The 26,011-nt window shown below is 39.5% G+C and overlaps 1 protein-coding gene across 1 annotated transcript in view; it reads right to left on the reverse strand.

The window, feature by feature from the left end:
- The window catches only part of kpnb3 (karyopherin (importin) beta 3), a 64,713-nt gene that overhangs the window by 19,518 nt on the left and 19,184 nt on the right, over positions 1-26,011 (reverse strand). Inside the window, exons 4-16 of the mRNA XM_043691325.1 lie at positions 24,220-24,322; positions 21,738-21,834; positions 18,996-19,100; positions 17,447-17,569; positions 16,090-16,210; positions 12,876-12,963; positions 12,132-12,238; positions 8,058-8,182; positions 7,600-7,689; positions 7,181-7,354; positions 5,251-5,469; positions 3,786-3,869; positions 1,191-1,323 (exon numbers count right to left, since the gene is read on the reverse strand). Of these exons, the coding sequence (XP_043547260.1) occupies positions 1,191-1,323; positions 3,786-3,869; positions 5,251-5,469; positions 7,181-7,354; positions 7,600-7,689; positions 8,058-8,182; positions 12,132-12,238; positions 12,876-12,963; positions 16,090-16,210; positions 17,447-17,569; positions 18,996-19,100; positions 21,738-21,834; positions 24,220-24,322 (1,569 nt within the window). The remainder of the gene's footprint in view (positions 1-1,190; positions 1,324-3,785; positions 3,870-5,250; positions 5,470-7,180; positions 7,355-7,599; positions 7,690-8,057; positions 8,183-12,131; positions 12,239-12,875; positions 12,964-16,089; positions 16,211-17,446; positions 17,570-18,995; positions 19,101-21,737; positions 21,835-24,219; positions 24,323-26,011) is intronic.

Here is a 26,011-nt window from a genome sequence, read left to right on the forward strand (position 1 = left end):
ACAATAGTGGAGAGATTAAAAAGGTAGAAGCCAGTTTTCAGCAACTTTGCAAAAGTCCATCATTGCTGGAAAAACAAAGTTACTGCCAAAATATCACAGCTACTTTATTACAAAACCATATGGTCACACCTCCTTTTTGATAAAAGTTTAATGGTTAACTCAATCGATCTCAACCATTAATTGCCTAATTTACAAATGAAAATTAATATTGTTTGCATTTCAGAACATTTGTTTTGCGCCAGTTGGTTAAAAACATCTCAACGCTCGTTCAACAATGGGATATTTCTTCCAGCATTGCCCAGTGTGATTAAATGCATGGATAGTGTTCAATGCAATCAATGATTGCTATATCTGAACTAAACAGCAGTTTTTCAAGATACATAAATGTTTAATTGGTTTCTTAAAAAGTTATTTTGCCGCTCAACATTTTCATTTGACTGGAATATGCATGATTTTCGACTCCAGTCTTTTTCAATGTCTCCTGCACTTGCCTGAAGAAAAGCTATCCACATGTGCCCACAAATCATTCCTAATCTCACTGAATTGGCATATGTGTAAATAAGGGAAAGTCAGGACCGCAGATGCTAGAGAGCGAACAGTCGAAAGGTGTGGCGCTGGAAAAGCACAGCAGGTTAGGCAGCATCTGAGGAGCAGGAGAGTCGACGTTTAAGTCCAATGCCAGCAGAGCAAGACCAATTGTTGAATCTTTCATTCAGCAAACATTCATATACACTGTATAACCATTTTCCATTGTGAGAGTGAATGTTCTAGATGATTTGAACGTGTGCAGAAGCAGCTTCAGATGTTTTGATTTGCAGAATTATTTCTAGAATGATCAAATAATCTTATCTAAGCTTCACAATGTGTCATAACCTGAAAGCTTGGGACAATATTCCACAAGGCGGTAAGACCTACATAAACTGATCTTTTAAGTTCAAGTAAACATCTACTAATGAACTAGTATAGACTTGTTGAGCCAAAAGACCGATTTCTGTGCTATATGTTGTAATATGTAATTATTATTCACTTGCCTTAAAAAAGAGTCAACAAACACTGGAAAGTCATCAGTGGGATCATTGTTCACAAATTAGCAAAAACACAAACTTTATGGTTAACTGATTGGCAGGCTACTTTCAACATGAAGCTTGCAATACTCGTGTGCAGAATGGATAAGGGCAGGAAAGACTTACTGTCTAGGAGGGCCACTTCAGGCTTAATCGAAGCAGTCTTCATCAGTGGTCCCATAACAACAGGAAGATATTGCTGGAATTCCTTCCCAAGAATCTTGCACATTCTTGCCCAAGCAGAGATCATATAAGATATCTACGAGAAATTGAATATTAGCGCCACTGACAGCCTAAGTTTCAAATCCCTTATTGCTTCCTTCTGGAGCTAACAATTAAAAGTCAGGACCACAGTATTGAACATACGTACACATTAAACTACAGCCTTACCTTTAATCTGCGAATGTAAGCTTCACAGCAATATTCAGAGGGACATTTGTGGTTGTTTATAGCAAGATTTAATGGGCATTTGTTCCAGCCATGAAAATTAAAATTAATTTTACTTTTGAAATGGATTTATTTTAAGAATGAAAGAAATCAATATTTTGCAAAAGACTGGACTGCTGTTGCAGCACTTATCAAGCATCAGCAATGCTGTTAACCTAAACAGCTTCAACAAACACATTTTAAGAATTCTTGGGACGTGGCATAGTTGAAAAGACAACATTTATATTGCCAATCTGGTCGTCTTATTTGAAAAATTTAGATTCAAAGCAATTCACAGAAGGTTCATTTAACTCATACCCAAGATGAAGGGCTCATGTTATGAAGGTAAATGCACAGACTGGCCGGGGGGGGGGGGGTGGGGAGAGGGGAGAGGGAGACTGGAATTTAGAAGAATGAGAGGTGATCGTATTGAAACATGCAAGATTCTGAAGGGTAGAGCTTTTGGGTGGGCTTGTTTTGAGATTCGCTCCAGGGTTACTTTTGGATTTTCAGAGGTTCCCTTTTATCACTAGTTCCATTATTACATGAGGCAGACATGTAACAACATTCTCTTGAGACTTTTTGGAGGGACCTTTTCCAGATTTGAAAAAACCCACAAACACCAAAGAATTTTTCCATAAATATATGTTGTTCAATCTTTTAACTTGGAATCAAATGACATTTTTTGCTGATTATAAATCTCTCATATTGCACTTTAAAAATGCATTCACTAAAATAAAGAATTAAATGCATACTTTATGTAAAAGTGATGCAACATTAATATTGATTTTCCAAGAATTACTATTTCTAACTAGGAAAGTGATATGTAAATAGCTTCCTGAAAATATCTACTAAAATTGAATGTAGGATCTTGACTGTCTGAGGTAAACAATTGCAGAATATTCACCTCTTTGTATTTTGTTGCTCTGTAATTAACGCCAGAGTCACCCTGATTGCTTGCCCTTTATAGAAAAATCCTTGTGCCTTTAACAGGTGTACAGTGTCCTGTCCTCTCCTGTCAGCATATTGATTGAGTGGTTATGAATTCCAAAACCTTGGTCAGCAACATAAAGCTACACAATGCATAACATAAAAGACTGACCTATATAATCATAATTGGGTGAACTAATACACTGCCCTCCCTCCAACCATCATTTAGGCCCAGCTCTACCCAACCCCTCCACAAATCATGTTCTGCTACCCACATGTTCCCAGTGATAGGCTGGGCTTCAGTAGGTTTTCATTTGCTGAGTAACCCATTACCATGGCCTCCTCTTACATAGTGCCAAGGGATCAGCCAGAATGACTCCTGAAAGTCACCAAATCAGTTTCCAGGTTTCCACTTCTGCTGCTCCTCTAATCACAGATTTTTTAGACACTGGAAGAGCAGCAATTTGAGGTAGGTAAATTAAAGATTGATGCAAGTGGAGCAACAGCATGGAAGATACAGACTCTGACTGGAGAAGCAGCTCTCAGTGCTCTCCCTTTCTTGCACATACAGGAGGAGTGATCAACATAGCAAAGCAGACTCAACAGTAACTTTTAAAAAGGAGTTGCATAATTACTGGAAAAAGAAAGATTGTGGGGATTCAAGGGCATTAAGTTGATAGCTCTTTCACAGGGACAGCACAACAAACCAAACGTTTCTTGCAGCATGGATAGTGGCCAATGAATACATTTTGTTCCAGAGACCAAAGTTTTAAAAGAACAACCATTCTACATCCAATTCCCTCTCACGCTCAGATGTGTGAATGCTCTTGGTCAAGCAGCTGTTGCTCAAATGATTTAATCAGACATCAAACCAAATTCTAAAGCAACAGCAAAGGTTACAACACCTTCCTTAATTATACTCTTACCCACAATCTCACACATAATACTGACAGTTACTTTAAAGAGGTGCCTTTGAACAGGTGCACTGTATCCTGCCCTCTGTCAGCAAGTTGAATATTGATTATGAATTCCAAAAACTTGGTCAGCAATGTATAAAGTCACACAATGCATAAACGACTGTTACTGACAATAGTAACGTGAACTAACTTTTTTAACATGCTATATTATAACAGGTATTTTAATGAATGGGAAACAACAGTAGATAATAACCAATTTTGTCCTTTGTTGCTTCCCAACAGCTGTCACTGCCTGAGACCAACTCAGATGAAGCATTTTGCTTTAGGATTATATACTATATACTAGAGTATACACAATGGAAAGTGATTTGTTACACTTGCAGATGGACAACGACACTCAAATATTATATTCTCAAAATCACAAGGGTCATAAAACAAGCTACCATACCTGTGGGTCATCATCCTCCAATTCACTGGAATCTGTTTGGGTTTTTAGGAGCAACTGCATCACATCCGAGGCATCTTGCATAAACTACAACACACAACTTGCATTAATGGAATGACAATTCTGTTGGAAGCCCTGCCTCAGTGAGGTGACCTGCCCACCTTTTTCATGAGGGAGGAGGAGGTGAGCAGCTTTAATAGGGGCAAAACAGCTGGATTGATTCTGGAATTCACAGATTATAAAAATACAAATTTTTCTACATGGATCAAGGCAGCAGATCAGAGTCGCTATTAGGGTTTCAGGAGTGTAGGAAGAAGTTGGGGTTAGGATATGGAAAGATTATTACTTATTTATTGGAAGAGAGTCAGGTCAATATTTACTGTCTATCTCCAACTGCCCTTAAGAACATGATAATTGGTGGCACATGTGGTTACAGCTTTCCCCAGCTGTTTTGATACAGCTGAATGGTTTGCTAATTTTCAGAGAAATTAAGAGTCACATGTTGGCCAGACTGGGTAAGGACAGCAAACTTCCATTCTTAAATAGCATAAACCATAACTTGGGAGATACTAGTGTTGGACTGGGGCAGACAAAGTTAAAAATCGCACATCATCAGGTTATAGGTCAACAGGTTTACTTGGAAGCACTAAGCTTTTGGAGCACTGCTCCTTCACCACCTCACAAGCACCTGATGAAGGAACAGCACTCCAAAAGCTAGTGCTTCCAAATAAACCTGTTGGACTATAACCTGGTGTTGTGTGATTAATGAACCAGATTGATTTTTATGAAGACCCAATAGTTTCATGGTCACCATGAGACACACAAGGTTTCCATCCTAGGTATATTCAGTTCATTGTTGTATAGAACTTTGGTGATGCCTCTTCTGGAGTGCTGCGTGCAATTCTGGTCACCCTGTTATATGAAGGATATTATTAAATTGGAGACAGTTCAGAAAAGATTGACTAAGATGTTGCTGGGAATAGAGTATTTGAGATATAAAAATAGTCTGGAAAGGCTGGAACTTTTTTCACTGAAGCGTAGGAGGTTGAGGAGTGACCTTATCAAGGTTTATAAATCATGAGGAGCGTGGATAAGGTGAATGACAAGGGTATTTCTCAAGAATGCAGGAGTTCAAAACTAGGCAGCATATTTCTAAGCTGAGAGAAGATAGATTTAAAATGGGCAGAAGGGGCAACTTTTTTTTAAAAACACGGTAGTTAGTGTGTGGAATGAACTGCCAGAGAAAGTGGTGGATGCAGGTTCAGTTACAATGTTTAAAAGATATTTGAATACGTTGAATAGGAAAGGTTTGGAGAGATATGGGCCAAGCGCAGGCAGGTGGAACGAGTTTAGTTTGGGAACATGGTTGACACGGACAGGTCGGATCCAAGGGCCTGTTTCCGTACTACATAAACTGTGCAAAAACAATACAGAACCAGAAACAGTTTTGAAACTTTTAGTAAGTTACCTTATCTTTGCCGACAGCGAGGCCTATGAGGCTAATGCACTCAATAGTTTTCCCTCTCAGGAGCCGAAGCTCTTTCTGCACTCCATTTTCAACAATGTGCTTCAACGACGGCATGAACAAGTCGTAGTACGGGACAAATTTCTCCTCTGCAGTATCAGCCACAGAAGCAATGGATGTCACAACTTGCTCCAATACCAGCTTAGTACCTTTCTGCACCAGCTACAGACAGGATGGAGGTGTGGGGAGAAATAAATTTAAATATAGATAAATAAACAACGAGACAAATTAATAAAGTGCTAGAGAAAATGTGGTAGGAAAACAAATGGAGCTAAAGACCAAAGAGTCATTTGACCTGATAGGTTGCATTCTAGGTTACCAAAGGATGTGGCTACAGAGAAAATAGATGCACTGGTGGTAATCTTCCCAGAATCTTTCAACTCTGGACTGCCCTCTGGTAATTAGGAATGGGCAATAAATGCCAGCTTTGTCGGCAATACCCACATCGAACAAACGAAAATAAAATCAGCAGAAAAGTAAAGATTAAGCTTCAAGCAGTATCAGTCTCCTTATTTAAGGAAGACATAAATACACTGCAAATAGTTTACAAGACAAATATAAGAAATAGATCAATTATCTTTCAGGAAAGATTGAATAGGCTAAGCTTACATTCACTGGAGTTTAGAAGAACAAGGGGCAAACTGATTGAAACACAAGATCCTGCAGAGGTTCTGATGGTGGACGTAGATGTTTCCTATTCTGGGGGAATCTAGAACTAGGGGTCACTGCATAAAACTATGGGGTTGCTCATTTAAGACACAGTCATAAACAATTTTCTTCTCACCAGGTCCAGAGTCTTTCGTACACCCTTTCTCAAAAGCGGTGAAAACAGACTCATTGTATATTTTTAAGACAGAAGGTAAATAGATGCTTGATAAACACAGGGGTGGAAGCTTATTGTGGGAGAGGTGGGCATATGTAGTAATGATTAGCCATGATCTATTGAATGGCAAAACCTCATGTTTATGGATTAGTGGTGCTGGAAGAGCACAGCAGTTCAGGCAGCATCCAAGGAGCAGCGAAATCGACGTTTCGGGCAAAATGGCCTACTCCTGCTCCTAATTCACGGGTTTATCGCAACACAAGTTTATGCACCCATCTTTACAACTTTCAGTATGCACCAATTAACAATGCTCTAATATCAATTGGTCAAATTTGTAATGTGCCCCCTCCAAGGGCCAAGGGCACTAGTTTTACATGATTTTGGACCTCAACAAAAAAAGTCCTTGTCCGAGTCTTGCCATTAAGAAAGTGTTCTGAATTTGTCTCTCTCAGATTGTCTTTCAATGCCCTGCAGTGAATTCCATCTGCCATACTTATGATTACTCATGCAAGCTTTCTCCATTCATATAAATTCCATCTGTACAACTGACCAGCACCTCTGAACTTGGATATACATCTCAAACAAGTCATTAACAGAGAAAGAACTCAAGAAACAGAAGTAGGCCATTTGACCCTCTGAGCATGCTGTGACAGTAAGATAGTGACCGATCCAAACAGCTTTAACTCCACTCTCCTGTCAGGTTCAGAACCTTTAAATCCCTTACCTTGTCAATCAAAAGTCTTTCTCACTCAATTTTGAATATATTCAATGATATAGCGCCCACCACTCAATGGGGAACAGATAAGTTATTAATAAATATATTGTGAAAAGATCCCCAGGGAACAACATTGCCACATACTGTTAAAAACATTTCCTACCTCAATGACAAGCCTTATTATTTCAACTGACTCAGATTTTGACTTATGTTCCACTGCAAGTCAGGTCAACATTTACAAGAGAGGTATGATGTTTTGCAATGAAGTTTAATCTATTTCTAGAAAAAGACAGAAATGGACTAAAAATGCGTATTGAAGTACCAAAATTACTTACCTCCTGCAATTTAGCTACCATGATAACATGTAGGTGATTTACTAGATTATCAAGATATGGGAGTAGCAGTGATTTGGGGCAATCTTCAGTGAAGTTAATGAGAGCAGCAGCGGCGTGAGCTTGAACTCGTGGATTTGTCTGATCTTCCATCGTCTGTAAGAGTGCTGAAATTACCTATTGGAAACAAAAATAAAATAAATATTGCTACCTCAACATATGCCTTTTACATTCCAATTACTTCGCCATATTCCTGAGAAGAGCCGGGCAGAATGAAAATCAGTTATAATTTTTGGCTGTAACTTCAAAATCTGAATAAAAAGAGAACTGAACAGACTAAAAGGCAGGGGAATCAAACTGCCAGTTGTGTTTATATTAGCACAAAGAATTTACACTTTCATGTCCCAAGAGGTAATGCTTACTTTATCATGAAACTTCCTCTGGAAAGTTGGTGCAAAGTCTGTCGCCATTTGGCCTATTGCATTGCAAGCTGCATATCTAACTCTTGGGTGCTGAAATGAAATCAAAAAGGAAATTATATTTCAAATTCAGTTAATATTCCTGCAGCACAACATTAATAAAAGGGAAAGGTTTCAATTTGTAGAATACACAAAGTTAATCACAAAACTATTGCCTCAATACACAACTAAAAAGGAGTTATCAATTAGATGCATTGCACACTGCTTGAAGTAGTCTTTTTGTTTTACATTTCTACCAAGCAAAGATATATGAAAATCATCCTCCCTCATCTAAATTCCTTTAGTCACCAGAGGAATGTAACGAATACTGAGTCACAGGAAGCAAAATCTCTCAGCAAAATGGCCAGACTTCAATTGTAAGCATTCATCATTGGGAATTAAGAATATTTTATTTCACTTACTGGATCTTGAAGAAACAGCAAAACGAAATTCACGATCTCATTGAGGATCCCCTCCATTTGCTGATGACAACCTTCCCCAATGGCAGACAAGGCCATCAGACCCGCATGCCTATATTTCCAATCAGCTGCAAGGAAACATCACAACATATATTCAATACACAATTACAGTAACTTTACTGTCAGATATTGTATTAAGACACCCCACGGGAGTGCAGTCAAAGAAAAACTGAGCACACCGAAGTCAGTATTTAGAGAAGTGACAAAAAGCTGAGGCCAAAATTTTGATTTAAAGGCTCATTTCAAAAGGGGCTGAGGGAGGTGGAGGAGTTTAAATGAGGAATTCCAGCATTTAGGATCTAGATGAATGGAGATTTGGCAAAAATAATAGAAGTACTTTTTAGGGGAGGTGGTGGTGTAGTGTTAAGATTATTGGAATCTAGAAACCCCAGCTAATTTTATGGGGATAAACAAAGAACTGCGAATACTGGAAATCTGAAACAAAAACAAATTACTGGAAAAACTCAGCAGGTCTGCCAGCATCTATGGCAAGAAAGCAAAATTAACATTTTGAGCCCAGTGACCCTCTTCAGAACAGATAGTAGCTCAGAAAAGGTGGTTTTTAAGCTGAAGATCAGGTTAGGAAGGGGAAAACATAATAGGCAAAAATGGCTTGGCTGTGCTGAAAGCAACTAATGTCATGAGAGCTTAAGGTGTGGGGGTGTGTAAGGAACATGGAACATAGCGTTCAGGTTCTAAAAATCACTGAATTGAATACTGAGTCCAGAAGGTTGCAGGGTCTCCACGCGGAAAATGAGATACTGTTTTCTAGCGTGCACTGAGCCTTATTGGAACACTGCAGCAGGCCGCAACAGAAATGTTGATGAGGGACCACAGCGGTGTGTCAATCTGCAAACAACTAAAAGCTCAGAGTCATTTCTTACAAACAGAGCATAGGTATTCCAGAAAGAGATCGCCGAGTCTCCATTTCCTCCCTCTAGTGTATAGGAGACTAGAGGGATTGTTAACAGCAAATACAGTAGATTAGATGGAGTGATTTGCAGGTGAATCGCTGCTTCAGCAATGGTTCCCATTATTAACTTTTCTTTGTCCTGAGCATACTATTATCTATCCCTCTGTCTCCCTAACTGTTGCTTTCTGTAGGCTCCATCTCCAATTGTCTGCTTGCTCACTCTGCTCTCATCTTCTCCCTCCTCCCCCCCCCACCCACTGTCTTTACCATTTATATCATTTTTTTCCCAGGTACTTTCAGTTCTGAAAAAGGGTCACTGGGCTGTAAACGTTAACTCTGGTTTCTCTCTACAGATTCTGCCAGATTGGTTGAGTTTCTCCAGCAATATCTATTTTTGTTAATGTTATGGGGACATGGATAAAAAACATCCTGTGGCAGAATACAAATTCAGCACAAGGATACAACTGAATAAAAGGCTAGTCTAATGGCAGCCATGTAAACATTGATAGGTTTTTACATGGTTTGACAATGTTCTTTAGGAAGGATGCCTGCCATATTTAACATGTGACTCCAGACCAACAGCAACGTGGTTAACTGTCCTCTGGGAAGTGAGTGGTGAACAATAAATTTTGGTCTAGACTAAGAACACCAAAATGCCATGAACAAATAGATAAAAATCACTGTTATACTAAAAAGCTACTTCATACAAACTGCAAAGATACTAATGGCCTGATCTTTTATTTTAGTCATGTTGCCAGGAATATAAATACTGTCTGGTCTTCCAAGTGGACTCTTGACAAAACTAGGTTTGTGCTAAAACAGTCTGAAGTTAGACCATGTGTCACAAAGCTAGTCCCTTCTTTTTTCTAAAAGTTGTTCCTTGGCTCAACCATACTCTGTCCTTGATTTTTTTCACAGGGATAATTAACCAGGCCGGGGTCCAATCAGACTGGTTTGGTACGGAGATTAAAAGGATTTTGAGGCCTTTTGTTCGTATGTAAACAGATGAGACTTTAGGCCAAAGTGGTCATGTTTTAGAAGTGACCTGTAGAATGAAAGGAGAGTAGTCAGTGCTCTAGCTGAGCTGAGCAGTTTAATTCAGATCAGAACTGGTTGGGAGTTCAGTGAGCTGTGTGGAAACTCTCTTTTGCCCTTCTAACTTCAACCTGTAAGCAACTGACTCTTTCTGGTATTATGTTTTTTTAAAAGGGGGGTTTTGCTTATTGGGACTGTCATGTATATTCGGAACAGCATACTTAAGTCTAGTTTGGATAGAATGAGTTCTGTAGGGGTTCTTTATCTTGTGTTTCATTGTATAATTTTGTTTTAAAACTGATGGTCAACCTCACTAACTTAATCCAGGTAATTTTCACTGTACACTTACTGAAACAAATTGCAAAGTTATGGTCTGGGCTGCCTGCTTAAGAATGTTGAGTGGTCTGGCCTCGTCCATAACACACGAACTGGAACAGATGGCAACTTGTTGACAAGTGCGACATTTCAGTCTTCCAAGAATCACAAATGATTCAGTCAAGGGTTGAATTTACACAGATAAATAAGATTGGAAAAAAGGATCAGCAGCACAGCAACTGTCCCACAAGCAATACGGCGTTTCCAGTTGATGGATTACTTGAGAGTTAGAACAGCTTTCATAACATCACAGCTTGAGCCGAAAACAACAGGACAATAATTTGGAGGGTGAGAAATCATGAAACTGGGGAGGAATTAACGTGCAGTAACTTGTTTTCTCCAAGCCAAGAGAAGGGAGAGTTTGCAGGTTAAGACCTCTTGAATACAGTCAGTCAATAATAGTGGTGTTGGTTCTCACAGAACAAATAATACAACTTAGTGCACACTTTCAGAATCCTTTTTTTCTACCAATTAGAAAACATACTGTGCCCATGCCAAAACAAACAATAGAGCATAGGAGACAGAGACCTTCTTTCCCATGGCTCTTCCATGGTACTACCAGAAATTTCCATTTTTGATATAATCCTACAACACACAACCATCCTTGTTTTCACAGGTGCTGTTCTCTACTTCCAAGATATTTTCATTAAAAAACAGATTATCGGATCTGCATGAAAATCCAATGGAATAAAGATGACGATTTTCACTCATTCGTGGTGGGTTTTGGTTTTTGAAGTGTGATTATACAATAATTCATGTCTGTTTCTGTTCCTAATTATAGGAGCCAAGTTAAAAAAGCTAACTGCTAATTATCTCCCTAATGAGACTAACATGTGGCAGGATTATTTTAGATGTAATTAAATAGCTGAAATTAAAATATTCACGAGAGCAAGTGTGGTATAATCTACACACTATAGCCACCATATTGGCAACCTGCGTACAAACTGACATAACATATTCTACTTAAGCCCTTTCGTCTCAAATGCAAAACGGTACTGGACTTCAATCTCAAAGAGCACTAAAGTAGATTTTTTTTTTTAAGTTCAGACTGCCAAGAAGTATAAGTACCTGGACAAAACGTATCAGTGAAACTTTAAGGGTGTTAGAGAAATATTGCTCCTTGACCTCCCATCCAACTTCCAGATGGTAGGGATAGCAGCTTCCAAATCCGCAATCAAAAGACAGCTGAGGTGAGTTGCTGCAATGCACCTTCTATATGATGCAGGGTGTTGTCACTGTGTTGGTGGTGCACAGTGTAAGGTAGTGAATGGGGTTTTGATCAAACGTTTCATGGCACCATTGCTAATTATAGATGGGCAACAATTATAACTTTTTTTTTGAAGTGCTTGAAAAACGCAGGTTAGTCCTTCTAAAAGGTCACAACCTTAAACTTGCCTCTTTCCACGTGTTGCCGAACCTGCTGTGCTTTTCTCGCATTTTTATTTCAGATTTGAGTAACTGCAACATTTTGCTTTTGTATAGGCAAATACTTGACCTAGCATAGAAACCATCTTTCAAGAGGGCTTAGATTGTGGACAATGACCTTCACTCAGCAATGTTCACTGTCCCTTTGAGGCAGTGTCTTGTGAACTTGTTAAAATACCGTGTTAATGGGAAAAAAAAAATCAGCTAAGCCTGAATAGGGCAACATTTCTACATAAAGCAATTTAAATCCCAGAATGTAACATACTCACGGTTTTGTAACATTTGCATGATGTGTTCTTTTATCAGTGGAAGCACTACTTTACCACCAAGACCACAGGCTATTCTGTCCAGTGCACTTTCACCAGCAACAGCATTGCTATGTTAAAACAAAATGGGAGAACAAGTTTACTGAAAATTTCAAGGAAATTTGTTAAAATAAATGAACTTGGCAGATATTTTTTTAAAAAAGTAGTATTTGAATGGCAATAACTGATTGAAGAAGTCAAACAAATAATGAATTGTCAAAGGGCTAAACTTCAAGAAATACATCATCCACAGCTGTGGAGAAAGGGAAAACAATAAGAGAATTCTAGAGATCAGAGACTTTTGCAGCAGAAAGCTCAGCTGTTGATAGTGGAATGGTTAAGATGGATTTGAGCAAAAGGCCAGATTGGAGAAGCACTGAGCTCAGAGACTCATAGGAGTTTCCACAGCTAGGGATGAGTGTGGTCATGGAAATGTGAAAGTATGGATGAGAATTTCAAAACTTTCATATTGCTGCACTGGAAACTGAAGTATGTCAGTGATCATAACAGGGCAAATAGGACTTAGTGACAGCATGGGTACAGGCAGCAGAATTTTGAATATAGCCCAGAAGATATGGAGAGCTCAAGTGCTAAGTTATTTCAATGTTGCTTTGCCAATCATTTTTAATTTCATACTACACTATTTATCCATGGTAAATGAATTGATATAGAATTCAAGTAAGCTAGTTTTCATTAAATGCAAATTACCTGTCAAAGTCATCATCTTCAAGTTCATCTGAATTTGACCAGTTTTCATCATTCTCTAAATCCACCATCATTGCCAGCATCTGTGGAACTGAATGAAGATATTTTTAAGATAAAAATACAATAATGAACTTGGTTGACTTTTACAAATTAACACCTTTTTCAGGAGACAAGGAAACCTTACACCGAAGCACTCACTTGAAAAAGATGCTCACTACCAGTACACCAGTCTACATGTCAACTGTAGCTTAGTCGATAGAACACATCCCTCTGAATCAGAAGATTTCTTGATTCAAGTCCATTTCTGAGTTTGAGCACAAAACTTAAGTCAAAGACTCCCATGCAATGCAGAGGGGGTGGGGCAATATTGAAGATGCTAACTTTAAAGGCCACATCCACTTGCTCAAGTTGATAGAAAACATTTTCACTATTTTGAAGCACAGCGGGGGAATTGCCCTGGTGACATTGATTGAGGAAAATATAGACAACGAAACAGAGAAAGTGAGGACTGCAGATACTGGAGAGAGTTGAAAAATGTGGTGCTGGAAAAGCACAGCAGGTCAGGCAGCATTAGAGTCAATGTTTTGGGTACAAGCCCTTCATCAGGATGGGCTTCTGCCTGAAACGTTGACACCCTGCTCCTCGAATGCTGCCTGACCTGCTGTGTTTTTCCAGTGCAACACTTTTCTACTCATAAAGAAACAGACTATCTAGTCAACATCCTATTGTTAATTGCAGGAGTTTGCAGAGCTCTCATATTGGCTGAAACTTTTTTAGCATTACAGCAGTGATCTCACTTCATAAAAAGGAAAATGCTTTGAGATACCCACTGGTCATGGAAAGCACTCTAAAAGAACTAAAGTCTTTGTGTCCATTACACCTCACCAAGTCTGCATGCTAAAACTTAAGGCCTACTGTTCCTGGAGTCCTCACAAAAAGTAAAGAAGATTTTATAAAAAGAACAATACTTCCCAATTTACCTGTCTTTTAGGCCGAAGCTGACAGGAAGCATGCACAAGGTTTCCGTGTTCCTAACAAGGATTACTATTGATCACAGATAAATAGGTTCCAACTAATAATAGGCACTTATGAACCATCAACATATCCTACTGGTTAAAACTCTAACCCACCTATAAACTACCTGCTACACACAATCAGGCACAAAAAGGTGTCATGGGCAGATAAAGACAGTGGCCCCTGTACACAGGGTTTGTTGAGAAGACTGTTTTGGCTTGTCAGAATCTACTGATCTTTGATCTTCTTTCTCCAGGACAGTTCACTTGCCTGTAGGAGATAGGGCTATCGGTTCACACTTGTGTCTCCAACTTATTAAGGCATAGTTTACAGCAACTGATGAGGGCAAATAAAGTGGCTTTCTTCAGAAACAAAATCAAATTGCTGGAAAAGCTCAGCAGGTAGAGAGAAATCTGAGTTAATGTTTGCGTCCAGTGACCCTTCCTCAGAACTAAAATTGCTGGTTTTTATGAGAAGCAAGAGTGGTGGGGAGGAAGTAAGGAATAAACGATAAGTGGAGACCGAGCCCAAAGAAAGAGAAGATCAGTTGGACAAACATGGAAAACGATCCGCCTAAAAGGATGAATGGATACTAATGGAGTGGTGAACAATGGTTGTGTGTAATAGCAGACTATGTGATAAGGCCTAGTGTGTAGGAGTTGGGGTAAGGACATGAGGGAAGGTGCTTCAAGTCCTAAAATTGTTGAATTCAATATTGAATCCAGAAGGCTGTAGAGTTCCCAAGTGGAAAATGAGGTGCTATTCTTCCAACTTGCACTGATCTTTGCTGGAGAACTGCAGCAAGATTTTGGCCAAGGAACAAGGTGGTGTGTTGAAGTGACAGGCAACTGAAAGCTCAAGGTCTTTTTTGTGGATGGAATGTAGGTGTTCTGTGAAGTGGTAATCCAGTCTACACCTTGTTTCCACAAAGTAGAGATAACCACATTGTGAGCAGCAAATGAATTTTAGGTGGGATAGCTCAGGTTGATAGAAAACATTTTCACTATTTTGAAGCACAGCAGAGGAAATGCCCTGGTGTCATTATCTATATTTTCTTCAGTCAATGTCACAATGAAACAGAGAGAAAGTGAGGACTGCAGACGCTGGAGATCCTGCCAGGTAAATATCAGCTCCTTCCCTGTCAGATGTTCCATGGTTTCTGCCCAAGCATTCACACCCACAGGCTGTTCAGCAATCAAAGGGCTTTGTCATTGATAACTAATCATTATTCCCCAGATCAATCAGCTACTTGTTGCTGGCCAGATCACCATTCATACACATCCCTTGGCTTCAGTTCAGCTGCAATGAGATTTCCTCCACTGCTTGAACAGATTGCTGTATCAACAGCAATACAAAAAGCGCCAGGTAACATGCCTTTAAAGAGTGCTGCAATCCTGGGTTTTTAAAGCAGTCCTTTGCCCACTTCAGTCCATAATCAGAAACACAAAATTGAAAATGTACAATCACAACTCGGACTGCATTTAAAGAATTATTTCACAGGGTATTAAAACCAGTACACTATTAAAATGAGCCAACTAAAGCCAGGTGTAGTTTATTCATATTGTAACTGACAGTTCAGTAATTTTAAGCAATGGTGTGTAAACTGTAGGAAAGCATCTTAAACTCAACACAATGAATTTCATACCAAACCCCCAAAATTTGACACTGAAGCATGTAAGCAGATGTTTAGGAAGATGATCAAAGTTTGTTCAAAGAAGTGGGTTCTTAAGGGTCATTTAATAAAGAGAAAGAGATAGAGTTTTAGAAGGGATACTTCAGAGCTTAAGCAAGGGGAATCATGAATTTGCCGGAGGTCAGAATTAGAGGGAGGCAGAGATTCTGAGGAAAACAAGACACACACACACACACACACATATTCTAGGCATGTTAGAGTTACAAACAAGAGATAAGCAAACCAAGATCACATACATAGGAAAAGAACAGGAGGCAGAAGAAACCTTGGAGTGTTGAGGCATGGTGGAATGTACTTTCAGGGTTCAAATTGGAAACAGATACAATGTCAACCTTCAACATCAAACTGGATAATCGTTGATAACAATAAAGAGCAGAGTAGGTCTGCTTGCCTCCCAGCGCGTAAATGCTGTCATGGAATGGTTGGTCTGAATAGTTAGCACCTTGTACATGCATGAAACCCAAATCAAAAGGAGTTATGAAGTTCCAAATAATGCTAATAGTTACTTACTAGCTTGTGATACAATATTGCTGTGTTTTCGGAGCATGGCAGAAGCTGTCTCAGACAAAGTCACAATCACTTCCAGTGCCAGCTGACGCTGCATGTTTTGCAGTGTCGTATCTGCACAGAGCTATAGTTTAAAATAGGTAAACATCAAAAAATTAGCAATAAGTATATTCTTACTATTACATCAAGTAAAGTCATTCAACATGTCTGGATTAAAAGCTAACCAGAAATCAAATAATGCGCACAGACAAGTTCACCTGTTGTAGACATTGACCACCCAATTTACAAGTCCTTTCCTCACTCCCACACCCTACAAACCAATTACACTCCCTTCAGATTCAACATCTACTTACCCACTAGAATTAAAACTATTCTAAATCCTTCCACAGCCCTGAAACAATAACATTTTTCTTTTCATAGTTGCTGCTTGAGTTGCAATGTATTTTCAGCATTTCTGCTTTCATTTCAGGTTTCTAGCATCTGCAGTATTTTACACTTGTAATTAGAATATTGCTGCAGAATAGAATGTCTCATACTAATAAGAAAACATAAATACAACACAGCTAATGCACATCTTTTGACAGCACTTTACAAACTTGTAATCACTATCTTAGCAGTCAAATGGAATCACCTGCAAGCTCCCCTTCACCTCACCTTGACTCGGAAATTCCTTCACTGTGTCAACATCCTGGAACTCTCTTCGTAATAGCACTGCAGGTATATCCACAATGCACAGACTGATAGTTCACGGCCAATTAGGGATGGGTAATAATGCCAGCCTTGTCAGTGAGGTTTACATCTACATTAAATAATTTACAGTGTCATTGCAACTTATAAAATACTGATAGGCCTGGATAGAGCAGAGGTGGAAAGATTTTTCCACTAGTAGGAGAGACTATGTCACAAGGGCACAGCCTCAGACCAAATGGACGATCTTTTAGAATGGAGATGAGAACGAATTTCTTCAGCCAGAGTGTGGTTAATCTGTGAAACACATTGCCGCAGAGGGCTGTGCAGGTCAAGTCCTTAAATGTATTTGAGACAAAGACATAAAAGTTCTTAATTAGTGAGGGGATCGAGAGTTACAGGAAGAATGCAGGAGATGGGGTTGAGAAACAGATCAGCCATGATCAAATGAGCAAAATGGGCTAATACTGCTCCTGTCTAATGGTCTTATTAACTGAATTGCCTCTCACTATGATTCATTCAAAATATTTATGCTGAAACAAGTGGTCAAATGACTAATATCTCGCACAACATAGTCTTAAATTTGACTTTATTCAAGTTCAAATTTAAACTGCATTTATACAAATTAAATTTATATAATGGGAGAATAAGCACAAATCTGTGCAAAGCTTACCTTCAGGCTTAATGTTAAGGTGGGTTCAAGATGAGGACGTAAATATTTTGGTGCTGTGTCTGCAAGTTCCACTAATGATTTCAGCACTGAATCATCATTTTGATAACAGGAATCATTGACAGCCTAAATCACAGGACAAAAAAAGTGAGCAATTAAAAACCGCCTTCAATAAAAAAACTTCAATATTTTAGGACGTTACAGCTCATGAAAATGTTCAGGATCAAAAACTCCAAGTCAAAAGACAATTAACATATGAAACTTCCACTTCTGTTCAAAATGGGGCGCATGGTGGCTCAGTGGTTAGCACTGCTGCCTCACAGCACCAGTGACCCAGGTTCAATTCCCGCCTCAGGTCACTGTGTGGAGTTTGCACATTCTCCCAGTGTCTGTGTGGGTTTCCTCTGGTTTCCTCCCACAATCCAAAGATGCACAAGTTAGGTGAATTGGCCATGCTAAATTGCCCACAGTGTTAGGAGAATGGGTCTGGGTGGGTTGCTCTTTAAAAGTGGGCAGCACGGTGGCTAGCAATGCTGCCTCATAGCGCCAGAGACCCGGGTTCAATACCCGCCTCAGGCGACGGACTGTGTGGAGTTTGCACATTCTCCCAGTGTCTGTGTGGGTTTCCTCCGGGTGCTCCGGTTTCCTCCCACAATTCCAAAACGATGTGCAGGTTACATGAATTGGCCACACTAAATTGCCCGCAGTATTAGGTGAAGGGGTAAATGTAGGGAATTGGGTCTGGGTGGGTAGTGCTTCGACGGGTCGGTGTGGACTTGGGCCAAAGGGCCTGCTTTCACACACAGTAGTCTTATCTAACCTAACCAATTACAAAGCATTGCAATTAAATCGCATTCACGTTGCAGGAACAGGGATGGTAGAGGGATCAGTTAGCTCAGCTGGCTGGACAGCTGGTTAACACAATAAAGTGACAGGGTGGATATAATCCCCACACCAGCTGAGGTTATCATGAAAGTTCCACTTTCTCAACTTGTCTCTCACTTGATGCAGTGACCCTCAAGTTATTGACTCTAACGAGAAAGCAGCCTTCTGATCTGCTGAGACTATTGCAACTTCATCTTCACAGCGCAGCAATACACCAATCGGTCTGTTTCAGTGTTCATTCACACAAAAGCCACCCTCAAATCCCACTTTATCTAACTTGAGGACATCCTTCTATTCCTTTCTTTTTATATGCTGATTTAACTTTCCCTGAAAAATATATTATTAGTTTTGACTACTCTTGCTAGTGTTAAGTCTTCTAATCAGTATCTGATAACTTCAAGTCTCCTTTTAATAGTGACTAATTTTACGAATTTAGTTGCAATTGAAAACATCTCAATGTCTCTCCTACAAAACCCTGAATAATTGCTTGCCAGTTGCCAAATTACACAATAAAAAGAGAGCTTACCCATTATTCACTGGCAATTAAGAATACAACTCAATTCTAAATTCATGAAAATAATTATGTACATTGATGAGGTCGATTTGAAATATATAAATGCACACTTTGATGTAAATTTTCTCAACTATTGAAAAAGAGATTCCATACCTGCAGGATACTAGGCAGCATGTCAGCAAAATGCTTTTGCAGTGGAGTATTATTTTCATTAGCCAGCACAAATGCTGCTGCAGCCCGGGCAGCGAGCATTCGAATCTGCCAAAAACAGCGAGTAACCGCTTTAGAATATATTTTTTAAAAGTCTTAGACCTCTTAACTAAAGAAAAATAATTCACATTGCAGAAAACTACTTCACAGATGAACACAATGAAGAGTACGCTGGTATACGACATTTTCTCATTAGATTCAAGAGTGTTATTTTTTCAATATATCCTGATATTACCTCTGTAACCTTATTCAGTCCAACATGGCAAGATCTCTATGCCACACAAATTCCAGTCTATTGTAAATCTCCTACACCTACACTGTCACTTCACCATAGCTTCAGTTACTTAGGTTCCAAGTCCTGCAATTCTCTTCCAGGGTCGAGAGTGGGGTGCTAGAAAAGCACAGCAGCATCCGAAGGGCAGGAGAATCGCATTTCAAGTGCAAGCTCTTCATCAGGACCTCTATCCTACATCCAGTAAGATATTTGGTAAAGCCTTGTCCTAACCAGACTTTGGGACACATGCCTCAATAATTCCTCACGTGGCTTGGTATCAAAAATGGTTCGATAATGCTCCTGCAAAATGCCTTACTACCTTAAAGGCACTACATAAATGCAGGATGCCCAAGGTCTTTCAGGTAGCTTCAATGTTGCACACACCATGACGTCTGTTCAGATTTCTGTGATCAAACGTTTTAAATTTTTTTTTTGGAAAGTAGATGGTAAGCTCAGATATCACTGAAGACTTTAGGGTGCAAAGAAAGACAAATGAAAATAGGGAAAGTCCTTTTTCAAAACAGTAGCTTCCATATTTATCCAAGTTTTTAAAAAAGATCCGTGCCTTTTATTGAATTGAGTGTAAGTGAAGTAGGCATGATGGATTTGGGGGTAAAAGGAGCAAAAGAGACAGAAGGGGAGGTGAGGAGAGCTGCAGGAAGCAAGGAGGGGCCAGGGTGATGAGAAGGGCAGAGCCTGGGGAAGAGGTAGACGATGCTCAATTGAATTATGTTGGCTAATCATCGAGATATAACAGCTATTAATCATCAAAATATTTGCAGGGTAGGTATACAGGTCAAATGCAACACAACTGTGACAAGTCTCTCTATTGAGTTCACTGTCAAAAATACTCATGTCCAGGACAACAAAAATCAGCCCAACAGAAACTTAGACTTCTGGGCAATTATTGCACCATGTGCATACATTCAGACTTCGGAGAGGCACAGATGTGCACCTTCTGACTTATGTCTAATTCTAAGTAATCTGGACACTGGAAGACTTGTTAAAAACAATTAGGTTAAAGACTGGAAGACTTGTGCCTATGATTTCAAATTTGCAATGCTCCACAATCATGCAGTTTTACTACAATCCACGTTCTAAATTTGTAGGTGCATAACTCTGCTTACATTAAAATTTTCAAACAAAATCCCTGCAACATTTTAATAAAATTTTTCCCGTGAACCTATGGGTGTGATTTTTTCCCTTCAACTTAAATGTATTTCGAATACATGGGAAACTCCTCTTATTTATAGTTTGTCCCATGTGGTTTTAAATTTACCGATTAAAACGTGTTGAGGGATCGCAAGTAAAAATAAACAAGAAACGATGGTTCAATTCAACGTAAGAAACCAAAACTATTCATATTTCTGATGAATTAGTCTGATCAAGAGACAGATGTCAGAGTAATTATTTATACCCTTCAGGACTGCTCCACTATAAGATCATGGCTAATCTGATTGTGGTTTTACCTCCATTTTCCCACTACTCCACAATCCCAATCTCAATCCTCAACTGCGTTATAGATCACAAATTTATCTAACTCAGCCTTGAAGATATTCAATGACCCAGCTTTCAATGTCTTAGCAGGACAGATTTCTAAAGATTAAAAAACACTAAAACAAAAAATTCCTCACCTCAGTCTCAAATTAAAATTCCTTATTCTAAAACAGTATCCCCTAGCTCTTGACTTTCCCATTAGGGCCATCATCCTCTCAGCATCTCACATGTCAAGTCTTAGTTAGCTTAGCCAATCCTTCAACTATGTTAGTATGCCACCATCAATAATATTAGCTCTTATATTAGTAACTTTTCATGTGGCATCTTAACAAATAAACGTCTTGTGGAATCAACATAAAGCTCAAAGCATTAATCAACAGAAGCCGCTTTTCAAAAAGGCAAGAAAAAAAATGCACATTTACATTGACAATGAAAAATGTGCAGCAAGGGAATCAATTCCATTATCCATATTGCTTTCATTTTGCATGAAGAATAATAAGACTTCTTTAGCAGTAATAGTATTGTTCACTTTATATCTGTGGAATTCCCTGCCCAGTGAAGATTTGAGGCTACCACATTGAATGTTTTTAAGGCAAAGATAGATAGGTTTTTGAACCGTAAAAGAATTAAGGTTGACAGTGAGTGGGTGGGTAAGAGGAGCTCAGTCCACGAGAAGGAACATCCATGATCTTACTGAATGTCAGAGCAGGCTCGAGGGGCCAGATGGCCTACATCTGCTCCTGTTTCTTACATGTTTACAGGATATACACCTATATCTCATACCTATATACTGTACCTACAACAGTCATTTGTTCATTAGCTTTTTAGTCTTCTAAAAAAACATTCAATAAGCTGAGTGTTCCTATTTTAAAACGGAGGAGGATACAGTGCTAATTCATATTGACAGTCCTTACCGTTGAGTTTTCTTGATCTTGCATGCACTGAAGTAACATTCGTTTGATAACGTCAAGATAATGCTGTTGCTGGTTTCCAAAAATTCCTGGGAAGTTCCTGTTAAACACAGATTGGTATTAAAATCAAATTATAGTCCAATACAGAGTTAACTAATAATTAATTATTTTAGAATCATCATACCCTCAGGGTTAATCAGCAGTAGTTGCTTTTAAAAACTAAAATAAAAAAATGTACATTAACAGTATAAACACCAACAGAAATTTATACAATTTCAGCATCTAAATTGCCTTTGTTTTATGTGCAAAGTAATCATCACTCAAATGTCCTTGGGCTCCATTAAACACTGGTTAGCCTTACACAAATTCTGGTGCCATTACCATCTGCATGCGTGCATCGGCTAGTCACTCTAGTCTCTCCATCACAGCTTTTCCTGCTTCTATACTCATTACAAAGCTGCTACCTCTCTAAACTTACTTAACTCTGGCACAAAGTCATCTACCTGAAATGTTAACTTGTGCTTTCTGCAGAGAAACTACCTAAAAACTGGTGAATACTGCCAGAAATTTAATTGAAGACTGGAAAGAGGTGGAGAAATGTGCCTGGAGATGAAATTCCACTTGCCTTTCAAGTATGCATATGGAGAAAGGTTTCCATTTGAAATAGATCAATATGAGTAACAAACTACAATCTCAACGGGGAACGAAGGCCTAATGAAAATCACGTTGGAGAAAACTGCAGAAATTTTGCAAGCTTTCAGATGCCCTAGGGTTTCAAGATGTCAATCCCATTTTCAGTAAAAGATAGAAAGATTTCACTTTTCCACCTGACCTTTAATTTATTCTAAGAAATGGAGTTAGTATTAGAAGGAGCAGTGCACAGTAGGACACTTGTCAAGATCACATTTCTACAGGTTAATATTGGAAACAGTGCACAACAGATAGAGTAAATTTAAAATATCAGAAGCATCACCACAGATGATTTTCAAAGCGTAAATCTTAATGTTAAAGACCTGAACCAGCAGATTTTAAGCAATAGTTATAGAATTAAACCCCATAACTAAAGGGGAGGCAGAAGCATATTGATGATTTCACTGGACTAGCGATTCAGAAGCCATCTACCGCCCTGATTCAAATCCCACCATGGCTGTTGATAGAATTTAGATTGAATTAATATAAATAGAATACTATTGGTAGATGCGAAATCCACGTGGTTCACTAATGTCCGGTTGGAATGGAAATCTGACCATCTTTACTTGGTCTGGTCTACATGCGACTGCAGATCCACAGCAATGTGACTGGACTCTTAAATGCCCTCAAAAAACAAGTGCAATTAGGGAAGAGCAACAAATGTTAGCTTTAACAACAACATTCATATCTCATGACAAAGGAAATAAAACTCAAATCATACAAAAAAATCCATTTAACCATATCAGATTGATTTGGATTTAGCAATCACAGCTCACTCAGTCAGTCATACATCACGGAAATAGATCCTTCGGTGCAACTCACCCATGCCAACCAGACACTAATCCCAGAATTTGACCCATATCCCTCTAAGGCCTTCTTATTCATGTACGCCAGCTATAAGATGGTGGTCGGCTACGAGGAGGATGTTATCAAATTGCAAAGGGTGCAAAAAAGGTTTACAAGGATGTTACAGAGACTAGAAGGTTTGAGTTATGAGGATGCTTGACAGACTAAAACTTATTTCCCTGGAGTGTTGGAGGCTGAAGGGTGACCTTACAGAAGTTTATAAAATCATGAAGGGCATGATAGGATGAAGAGCCAGGATCTTCCACCCCCCAGAGTAGGTGAGTCCAAAATTAGAGGCCGAGATTTAAGGTGAGTGGGGAAAGATTTAAAAGGAACCTGAGGGGCAACTTTTTCCACAGTGGGTGGTAGAGGCACTTGAACCGGAGTCTCCTAGTTCAGAGATGAGGAGTTATCACTGTGCCACAAGAGCCCTTTACTGAAATTGATTTTTAAAAAACATACATATCAAACACTCTTAGACACAACTGAACTTTTTTTGTTATGGTATCTTTTCATCTATTACCCACCACCAGAAAATGACCATGTTCGCCAACTGATTAATTTACGTGCAAAGCCATTAAGGGCAATTCAGATCACGAAAGGTGAGGGGGGGGGGGGGGCCTGAACAGGTGGGACTTGAAACCAGGCCTCCCGGTCCTGGGGAGCAACACTACCACTGCAAGACAAAGGATCCCTTCGGTAGTTGTTTTCAAGAACAAGCACCTGCTGGCTGAATGTCTTGAGGCTGCAAATTCTTAATTTTAAACTATCATTGAACCAAACCAGGTACTTTCACATTCCATGGAAGTAGGAAAACTGAGACGACATTAAGGTACTGATCTTTTGTGATTGCGCAGCACTCACCCACACTGGGGTCAGTTCTGTGACAAGTTTTCATCCTTTAGCTGCACAAACATCAATTTGGCAACAGTCAAGAAATGGGACTTACCAGAAAATGTGCAAAGCAGCTTCACGCAATGCCACATTTTGGGAGCTGACAGATTCAAAGAGAAATTTCAAAATTTCTGGCCATTGGTTGTTTCCATCATCATCTAAATATAAACAAGCAACATCTTCAGTCTGAATAAATTGTTCAGGAATTTTTTTTTGCTATGTCATTTATTCACTTTGATTAGTCTGCTTGTCATCCAAGTGAAAGTTTGATTTAATGAATAGAATCCAGAGTTCAGGAAGAGCCCATCTCCTCACAATAATTTGAGGAACCACCTCTGATTCCACTCGTAATCCTATCAATATGCTTTTACTTCTTCCTCCCTCACGTACAAGTGCAGTTGCATTACTCACTGAACAAGTGCAGTGCTGAGTTTCATATTCCAAAGACTGAGTAAAGTAGTTTGTCCTGTATTCAATATTGAAGACTCTGATAATCATTATATCTCATTTGTTTTTCCTCAAATTAGAGTATATTCTTTGCACCATTGAAATGCCTGCCAAGTTAGTTATTGGTTAGATATGGGTTTACTTCAGAACACCAGAACATAACTTGGAGTAGTGGGCAATTCAGACCCTCAAGCTGCTCTACAACTTAATGCAATCATGGATGACATCATCTCAGCCTCAACTTCATTTTCCTGCCTACTCCCTATAATTTTTAACTAGTTACTAATTAAAAATCTCTCCTTAAAAATTTATTGCATCCACTTCACTCTGAGCTAGTGAATACAATGAACACACAAACACTTTAGAGAAGTAATTCCTCATCTGAGTTTTAAATCTGCCTCCTCTTAGCCTAAAACATTCTTAATGCAATCATGGATGACATCATCTCAGCCTCAACTTCATTTTCCTGCCTACTCCCTATAATTTTTAACTAGTTACTTCTCTAAAGTATTTGAGTGGGAGCAGCGGCCGAGTAAAGGCGAACCCGGGAGACTACAACTAAGGTAAAACAGTTTGTTTCAAAATTACTTACCTGTAGCAGGCAGCGGTGTTTTTTATTCTCTCTTCACAAAAAGAGCGGGAGCAGCAGAGGAAGTGACGGCAAACAGAGGGGCAGCCGGGAAGGAGAACTCACCCTTTAATCACCAACGGTCATTTGAGTGGGAGCAGCGGAAGCGAGGTTGGAGCGCATAGCTGGGCGGGAAGGTAAGTGATTCGTATTTGAGTGGGTGTGTTCTAGACCCCAGGTCCTACTTCCGTAGGGCCTCCCTCCCACCCTCCTCCTCTAACCTAACTTTAAAGTCCACAGGTAAGTGACTCAGTGTTATTGACTCAGTGTTCTTGTTTTTGGAGAAAGTGTACAGTCATGGCAGCGCAGGCGGTGAAATGTTCCTCCTGCAGGATGTTTGAGGTAGGGGTGACCACCGATACTCCTGCCGACTTCGTCTGCAGGAAATGCAGTCAGATCCTGATCCTCACCGAACGAGTTAGGGAACTGGAACTGGAGTTGGATGAACTGAGGATTATTCGAGAGGCTGAGAGGGTGATTGATAGAAGCTACAGGGACATAGTAACGCCGGAGAACAGAGGTAGCTGGGTAACAGTTAGAGGTGGGAAGGGGAAGAAGCAGGCAGTGCAGGGTTCCCCTGTGGCCGTTCCCCTAAACAATAAGTATACAGCTTTGGAAACTGTTGGGGGGGACAGCGTTGCAGGTGTAAGCTGCAGTGAAGGGGTCTGTGGCACTGAGACTCAGAAGGGAAAGGGGGAGAGGAGGAGAGCGCTAGTTATAGGGGACTCTCTAGTTAGAGGGACGGACAGGCGGTTCTGTGGACATGGGCAAG

The sequence above is a fragment of the Chiloscyllium plagiosum genome, chromosome 6, assembly GCF_004010195.1.
Source record: "Chiloscyllium plagiosum isolate BGI_BamShark_2017 chromosome 6, ASM401019v2, whole genome shotgun sequence".
In the NCBI taxonomy this organism is placed as follows: domain Eukaryota; kingdom Metazoa; phylum Chordata; class Chondrichthyes; order Orectolobiformes; family Hemiscylliidae; genus Chiloscyllium; species Chiloscyllium plagiosum.